At 31.5% G+C, this 8830-nt stretch overlaps 1 protein-coding gene across 3 annotated transcripts; it reads right to left on the bottom strand.

Moving 5' to 3' along the window:
* Positions 1-1960: 1960 nt before the first annotated feature.
* On the bottom strand, positions 1961-6668 carry LOC131181553 (uncharacterized). Of its 3 annotated transcripts, none has more exons than XM_058150156.1 (3): positions 6519-6668; positions 2501-2644; positions 1961-2336 (listed from the first exon to the last, which is right to left on the bottom strand). In XM_058150156.1, exons 1-3 carry the CDS (start codon positions 6614-6616, stop codon positions 2249-2251), a joined length of 330 nt encoding a protein of 109 aa, XP_058006139.1. In that variant the 5' UTR covers positions 6617-6668; the 3' UTR covers positions 1961-2248. The 3 variants fall into 3 exon arrangements, 2 of the variants coding, with proteins under 2 accessions (XP_058006139.1, XP_058006140.1); XM_058150157.1 differs by having other exon boundaries at positions 1961-2327; XR_009150082.1 differs by lacking the exons at positions 1961-2336; positions 2501-2644 and adding an exon at positions 4379-4862.
* Positions 6669-8830: the final 2162 nt, after the last annotated feature.

The raw sequence follows: 8830 nt of genomic DNA, 5'->3' as shown, positions 1-8830 counted from the left end.
ATTGACTAACTTTGACTACTCCATGCATGATGGTCACCAACTTCAATCACAATAATAATTAATTTTGGCCCTGTTTAATTTAAATGAATCACTTACTGGCAAGTACTTAACTTTCCAATAAGTAAATTAAGTTTTATGAGAATTTTATGAAATTATTAAAACCGGTTATATAAATTTTTTTCTATTTAATTCTGTTAAACAATGGTTTTATATCAATAGTTAACACTTATAAATCATTTGATTTTAATTTTCTCTGCATTAACAATGATTTACCACTTAAAATAAGCAATTTTTTTTTCAATGAAACAAATAAATTAATATAAGGAGAATTTGAAAAAGGAAAATTGATAGGATTATGTTGATATATTACATCCAAGGAATTTTGTTAGGGTATATGTAGGTAGCTCATATGCATTGGAATGATATGACATGACAACCATGCATGACAATTGATCCACTCCCACATTCTATATGGACCCCTCTTTATGTTTCCCCTTATGCGGCAAATACTGCTTTCCTAGGGCTTCTCACCCCTATTCCTCTTTTTCGTTAGTGGGATGGGTAGCTTCCTTTGCTTCTGAATTATTTTCAATAATGCATTTTGTAAGATTTTGCTTGCTGTTTATTCACCACTCTGTCTCTCTCTCGTCCATATAGTTGATTGTTGATCTGCCCAAGGGGTCTGATTTTGAAAACTATAATTTTTTTATTTTTCTTTGAAATGCTGAATTGCATCTATAATTTGAATACAAAGGCTATAACTTTTTAATTGGAACCAAGGAATAAAAAATCTATAAAATGGAATTGAAGAAAATAAATTCTACAATAGGTGTGGACCCCAAGCATTCTCAGTGGGTTGCACTATGTAACCTTATTACTTGTCGTCCCTCCGAATGCTGTAGACCATGATTGTCCGAATCAATCATTCAAACAGTAGAAGTAATGTACCTTTTGTTCATATTCAAATTTCCAATAAGGCATAGCAAGATCATGCCACGTCTTATGCTATTTCTCAAGTTTGGGCTAACCCCCTTTTTTTTCTCTTATATCCGTTCTGCTTGCAGACGCTTCTAGTGTGCAATATAATCTTTCTTTCCAGTTTCCTTTTTTTCAAAAAAAAAAAAAAAAAAATCCAGAATTGGGTTTTGTGTATTCTGTCTGGGTCTAGGAATCCTCGGGTCTCGTTTCCAAAACCCATACGTGTCATATATAGGACATTTTCGTATTTTGGAAGCAAGGCATTCCTATTTTTCTCCAATGTGTAAAGAAATTTGGGGAATATATATATATATATATATATATATATATATATATATATATATATATTATTTCAAATACTATTTAAAACAGACTATATTTTCTAGCAAAAGGGGTCCATCACCTTTGAGCAATACATCAGGATAGGTCACCCACAATGGGATTTCCAATGAAGAGTTTAACCTGACAAATGCTAAAATGGACAAGATCCTTCCTGCTGGAGCATACAGGTTATGTCTCTGGACAAAGTTGGCATGTGAGTTGTTTCTTATTGGAGCAGGTGTAACTTACAAAAGGTCGAGTGATGATAATGAACTTGTTGGCACAAGAAATTTTCTTACTAACATGTCAACAACACTCCCATGCTAATCCAACGTTTCTTTTTCACCAAGACTAGATTTGGTTCTCTATGGAAGTTAGCATTTTGATGCAGCCTTCAGAAATAAAGTAACCCATTTATGCGTTACATTTTAATAAGATTCAAAGTTCAGTTTCCATCTGATTAAACCATTCTAGTGAGACAATGATTTACATTGACGATCCCAAACATTATGGAAAATTGCGACGTGGAATGCGATTTATTAATCAAAATCTATGTTTTAAAAGCAATTTCACTCCATCAAGTGATTGGATTAGTAGTGTGAAGTTCATCTTTAAGTAGGCTTTACTTGCAAGATCACCGATAAACCAAAAAACTGTGAAATTAGAAAGTGGGTAGCATGTGTTCTATTTGAATGACTATAGTCTAGAATAAAAGAATGCTTTGGAAATCATGTCAGATAAACCAAGAAATCTGGGAATCTATAGAGGCCATCATTGAACATTTTGTCTAAACTAGATTACTCTTACATGCATAATTATCTCTAGGAGAAACATTAGATATATTCCGAGTTTATCACATGATTATTTGAATGGTATCTTAATTAGAATGCTAACTGTGTAAAAAAAAAAAAAAAGAAAATGTTACTCCAGTTATCTAGGCATCATGACGTCATGTCACAAATGTATAGTGTATGGTATATGCGCACCTATAGTCGCTTCTCAAATGCAGCCAAAGTAGCAGCATCTCACTGAAACCCCTAAAATCCAAAATGTGAGAAGAAAATGTTTCTTGTGCTCTGAAAATTTAGGTAGCTAAAGAACAAAAAATTTCTGAAAACTGAATTTAAAAAAAGGATCGTAATCTCAAAGAAAGCCATACTCTGCCCAAAAAAAAGTGGAAGAAAATGAAAAGATCAATCACCTATAGATTCTATAATACGCATAGGAACAAAGCTTGATATTTCCTTGCATCATTTCAGCTTCCACCATCCAAGTTCTCAAATGCAATAAAACAAAGTAGAAATAATTCACCAACCAAATATTAGGCACGCCTAAATTCCACCCCCTGGGAAAAAGAAAGAAGGATATTTATTCTTCATCAATCACATAATTTGTGTTATTAAAATAACTTTATCATTTTGCACCAGAAGATTAGGACCTAAAAATTATTTAGGCAAACTGAATACAACTGGCATAGAGTTGAATCAGAAAATTATGCAAAAATAACGTGCCTGCAAGAAAAATACTACCCGTGGAGATGAGATAAAAAGAATTTAAATAGACTTAGTCCAATTGCTTACATATCAAATAAGGGTAGATCATAACAGAATATATTTACTTACTCAAATTTGTGGTTTGAGGAGAATTTAACTGGATATATATGTATAGCATATGCAAAGCAATCTATAAGTGAATTAGGAACTAATAGATCCTTTTGCATCCATGAAATGATAATAAATAAATAAATAACTAAAAATAAAAAAGTAAAAAAGTAAAAAATAAACTCTAATCACTTTGCAAAAAAAAGCATCAAAAAGTGGAATCGGAACAGGGAAATATAACAAAAATTTTAATCTACAAGTAAACAAATGCCTGAGATCAAATCACCATAGTCAAAATGGAATAAACTTGTTACATAAAAGTATGTGCAGGTCACTTTCATTTCTTTTGTACTTGCCACGACATGAACATAAGGATAACCATGACAAATATTTATGAGATAGTAAAGATGCAAATTGCATATTAACAAAGTAAAGTTCAAACTGTATAATGAATAGAAACCTGAGTGGTGGTAAAACTTGGAAAAACAACGACACATGGAACCCACATTGATTTTTGATGCGACAGAAAGAATCCAGTGGAGGACTAATAGCCTTAAACTGGACTGCAACGTGAATCTTGCAATTCATTTGGCTGTCAATCCCCATTCCAAAATGAAATTAGTGAAACTAATTGCTCAAACAAAAGTGAAGTATTTGAAGAAATCTTCTGACCAAGCAAGTAAATGTCGATTTTTCTGTTCCTTTTTCCCGATATTTAACTTTTCTTACACCAAGTTTTCTGGCCATGGTTAAATGAGTTTCAACAACTTCAACATTTGAGAAATTATAATTAAGTCATTTGGAATTTTCAATTTCACTTCTTTATGTCCGCAATCTGGTCACCATTATCATCATAGTAGTCCACAAAAAACTAAGAATTTGTAACAGACCCTAATAACTTTCAAATCAAAACCACTATGCTCAAAATAATTAATCTAAGTTATTTCTAATAACTGAACTGGTATTTAAATCCTTTAAATTTGCCTTTCCCACAAGTTGTGGTATTCCACAGTATTAAAAAGCGGCACACCATCAAACGCTTAAGAAACACCATGTGTACCATAAGCTGAGTTTGAAACAAACAAAAAATCAGCATTCACTTCATATAAGTTCCAGATCTATCAAGACTCAAGTTTAAACTTCCAATATCCAACCTGCATGTAACAAGAGTTTTAACAAATAAATTAAGAAATATCAATGATCAACCAGGAAGGACTTTTCACTAATATGCAAACAGGATCCATTCTTGAAGATTCCTTATATGCCTGAGTTACTGGTTTGGGACTGTGTCACATTGCTTCTTCATCTATTTTTCTCAACAAGTTTATAAATAAATAAATAAATAAATAAAAATAAAAAATAAAACACCCTATCACGACCATCAGTCATTATGTTAGTCCCACCTAATGAATGGTAGAGTGATGGATCATGGATGTATGGAACTCAAGTGTTTTTCATCCATCAAACAATCATAACACTGTTATGGAAATAAATTTGACTTTCTTGCAATTTGCAAAAACTAATTTATTCCAACAGTTCACCACCTAATGAATGGCTAAAGTAAGGGAGTTGAGGTATCTCCATCCGTCAATCTTAATAATAGCACATATGGATGTTGCAATTATTGCAGTTAATTTGACTTTTCGTAGACATAATTTAGTCCAACAATCTAAATCAGAAATAGTAAGACATTAATATTCATAATATGGCATTGCTTTAATCGAATCTACCACTTGATCTTCTGGATCATTTGCAACCCATGCCAGGGGAAAAAAACTAAGAAAAGAGGGGTACAAGGCTTACTTAGTAATTTAGTATATGCTAAAACAGGATTTAAATCTGTGAACAGCTCAGGGTAGATAATTTCTACTTTTTATTATCATTTATCAGGCAGAAATGAATTCCAGTGGTCCAAGACTACTGCAAAATAGTGAGACATGGCCATCCAGCTAAAATAGACTCCTGAAATTTGAAGGTCATAGAGAGAATGCTTACAATTTAATTCCATTCCAAAATGAACCAAGTAAATGATTATCAATTATATACATTATGAGAAAAGGACAAAAAAATATATATAACAAAGATTATTAGTGGAATCAGTTTGCAGATAATAAATGAATATTCTTATGAATCAAGTGTGATGGCATACACTCACCATGGCAACAGAGAATGGCTCTCTGTCCATACACCATCCATTTATTCAACATCCTTAATATAAACAATCAAACCCATAATTGTATAAGAATATCCACAAGAGTAGTTATTATCTCCCAAAAAAAAAAAAAAAAACCTCCTTTATTAATAAAATTACTAAAGCCAATGTTTTATTATAAGTGAGCTGTGCACATGGTGCGTGTGCGTATGCATAAAATATTCACGTCATAGCTGCTAGCTATGTCAAATCAAAAATCATAATAATCTGAAGAGGCCCCATTTCAGTAAATGAATATGAAAGTGATCATTATCATTATCATTAATAATATTATTACATTGTCCTATTAGGAACCTTATGTTAAGAAAGTGGACTTGTGTCAATTTGGTTGTAGTTGTTGATGTAAAATTATGTCTCTTCTCCACATGAAGTGGGGAAGAGATGAACTTGAAATGATCATTTGTCATTTTATGTTCATCTTCTTTCCAATAAAACTATGTAATGCGTGATTGTGTTGAAATTCTCTCTCTTTCATATGAACATAAACAAATAATTGGAAGATATAAAGAATTTAGTAGCATTTAGAGTTAATTCTCCTTCCACATTTGTTTATTTATCTGTTGCATTTTTTTGGGTATTTGTTTTACTTTTGACATTGATATTCCTCTAATTGTCAAAAAAATATAAAGAGAGAGAGAGAGAGAGAGAGAGAGAGAGATTATGACTCCCACATAGGATGACTGGTCCCCACATCATGACACCCAAGCAAGCACTCACCGAAGGTAATCCAGAGATGTTAAACATAATTTTCAGCATGCTAATATAGCATTAGAAAAATAAAGTCATTACAATAATGAATCATACACTATTGTAACAGAGATTGGATAGTGATATTAGGATCATATATACAAAATTTTCCCAGTAATTTTCTTCTCTATCATTTGCTTCCAGGACAACACTCAACAGGGTAGTGATTACAACTATAAAATATTATTAATTAAAAAATATATATATTTAATTCTTTCATTGTCAAGAACAGACAAGCAAAGGGGGAGGGGAAAATTAGTCTACAACAGTAACAAATTATCACATCAATCCATGTCAAGCATAACAAAATCCGAATGCCTGAATTTGCATTCTTCTAAACAAAATCACAAAGAATGCCATATAATCACATCTTTCGCTCATCAAAGGAAGAATATTATATGCACAAAATTCAATTTATTTTCTTCTTTTTACAGACTCACGAACAACTTAAACTACAAGTTTTTAGCTGTTAAATTTCAATTCCCGAAAATTTTCCAAGATTACTATGTATGTGAAACGCCAGAGCAATTTGCATAAGCAAAAAACCAACGAAATTAACCGCTAACAGCTACCGAATTAGTATTCCCAGAATTAAAGTTGGAGTTAAAGATTGAAAATTGAAATTTAAAGTGAAATTAACAGGAAAAATCGAAACAAACCTTGCCTTAACCTTGAGCCTTTTGCCCTGCGACCAGGAAGAAACGAGCCGTTTTCGTTCTTCAGGGCCACGCTGCCAGTGGAGGCGGGAGACGTCCATTTTGGTTGTCTCGAACACGCTTTGACACTTTTTCCTCCCTCTTAAACGCACCGTTTTGTTTATGTATTTGTGTTTAACTATGCTGCAACTCTTGATGTACATATATTATCTATCATATTTATATATGATCTATTAGCCATATTTAAAATATTCCATTTATTTATGGATATATGTGGACTAACTTTATATGTATCAAGTGTACTTCATAATTTTTTTTTTAATGTAGACTATCTATTTTGTATTTCAGTTTTCACTAATACATAGAACCAATAATTCAAAGTTGAAAAAAAAAGAATAAATTGAAATTGGATAGGCCTTAGGTAGCTCTAATCGATTCTAATTTAAGACAGTTTAGGACTCTAATTTAATTTGATTGTGGTTTGATTTGATTTGATATACGTTTGTGCATTCTGTATTCGACAAGTTACTTCTTTTAAATATAGTTCAAATTGGACCGCTGGATTGAACCACTAATTCTGATTCAAGGATGGGAGGAAGATTGCAACTGGCTTCCTTATATAAGATTCAAGGTCAATTTAGGCTCATGAGTTGTTGATTAGGGCCAAGCTTGGATTTGACTAGAGGTGGGGTAGGTCTAGTTCAGGGCTTGAGGTCTACTTTACTATATGCCTAACTGCACTAGCCCTTTTAGCTCCACTTTTTAGCTCAAATTTAAGGTAATTAAATATCTTATTTGTTTACATTCAGGATATATAGGTATAATTGATATTAAGTATCAATTAAGTTTTAGTCACTGTGCTTTAAACTCATAGATACCATCTGATTTGTTTCTCATGTATTTATGTCGGCTAAAAAAAAATTGATGCTTTATTGATACCATATTTTTGGGCTTTATTTTTAATTTGGTTGAGTATGTAGAAATGAAAGTTAGCTCTTTAACAATTCATTAATTAGAGTGAAAATTAAGGCCAAAGATTTTCTCAATTTTTTCCTTTCCACATTTCTAAGACATATTGAGTAACTTTTACTTGACATTTTTGTAAGTGAAAAAATAATTAAATAAAGTAGAGAGAGAATTTAAAGTGAGAAAATTTGTAAAGAGATATGAGAGTTGATATATATAGGAAATGAGGGTATTTATAGAGAAATATAATTATTTTACTTATCTAAAATACCTTTAAAATATAGTTTTTTAATATTATTAGGGGTTAAAAAAATTAAATTAAAATATTGTAAAAGAGGACAGTCTAGCAAAGGTTATGGTTGCTGGGCTACAACGATCCAAAGCAAACAACAGGCATGTCCTAGGTGTGCCAAAGGAAGTGTTAATATGGTGTCATGTGCCACACCCAAATTCAATTTAAATTTTTGATAAATTTTTATGAATTTGAAATTTTAATTTATTTTATCTAAATTAAAAATATTAAATTAAATCACAAAAGAATAAAAATGTTTGACTTTTTTTTAAGTCAATAGGCATTTGAACTATCTAAAATGTAATGCTTTATTTTTTCTACTCATGACATATTAATAAAGCCAAAGGTCCATTTTAACCTATGAAATATTTTTAAATAGTCAATTGAGCCCCAAAATAGAATTTGGATCAATTGGATCATTGAAGATTTTAAATAGACTCCATAGGCTTAAAGTTAACTGAAGCTATTTTCTGTTAACTTTTTTTTCTTTTAAATGAAACAAAAATAGGCCAAAAGTATATTTTGCTCTTTGTACTTTCACCGAAAAGTCAATTTGCCCCCTCAATTTACAAATTAAACCAATTTAATACTCAAACTTTTAAAAGTAAACCAATTGCACACATTGAAAAGGGGGGGAAAAAGGCGTGAATTTTACATGCGTACTGACTTGGCAAAATAGCCTACATTTCATCCACTTTAGCAACAAGTCATTAAATCACTTATTAGCCAAGAGATTTTGGTAAAGAGTATCTCTGCCTTCAACCCATACAAAAAATTCTCTTGCAAAACTCTCTCGCAAAATCTCCTACCATAAACGTCACCATTGAAGTAATTAAAGTGAAGTTTGAAGGAAGGCTATACCATATTGCATCTCGTGTTTTCTAAAGGTAAGAATTTCTATAATCGATTTATTTTTTTGGTTACAAATATTGTTAAGTTTTTGGGTGGGTGTGTTAGGCACTTGAGTCTTTTAGTTGTTATTGATAATTTTGGGGTTAGAATTATGATGTTGGTCCCTGTTATTGATAAAGAGGACATTTGATATTTCACCATTTTG

Source organism: Hevea brasiliensis, chromosome 7 (assembly GCF_030052815.1).
Source record: "Hevea brasiliensis isolate MT/VB/25A 57/8 chromosome 7, ASM3005281v1, whole genome shotgun sequence".
Lineage (NCBI taxonomy): Eukaryota > Viridiplantae > Streptophyta > Magnoliopsida > Malpighiales > Euphorbiaceae > Hevea > Hevea brasiliensis.
Note: the sequence above shows the minus strand (reverse complement) of the source record. Positions and strands in the feature narration are given on the sequence as shown.

Excerpts from the sequence above, each read along its gene's own strand:
- LOC131181553 (XM_058150156.1), bottom strand. The coding sequence starts at position 6,616 with ATGGACGTCTCCCGCCTCCACTGGCAGCGTGGCCCTGAAGAACGAAAA. Across the intron at positions 2,645-6,518 it reads AGGCTCAAGGTTAAGGCAAG|GGGGTGGAATTTAGGCGTGC; the intron begins GTTTGTTTCGAT and ends TCTTTTTCCCAG. Across the intron at positions 2,337-2,500 it reads GCGTATTATAGAATCTATAG|GGGTTTCAGTGAGATGCTGC; the intron begins GTGATTGATCTT and ends TTTGGATTTTAG.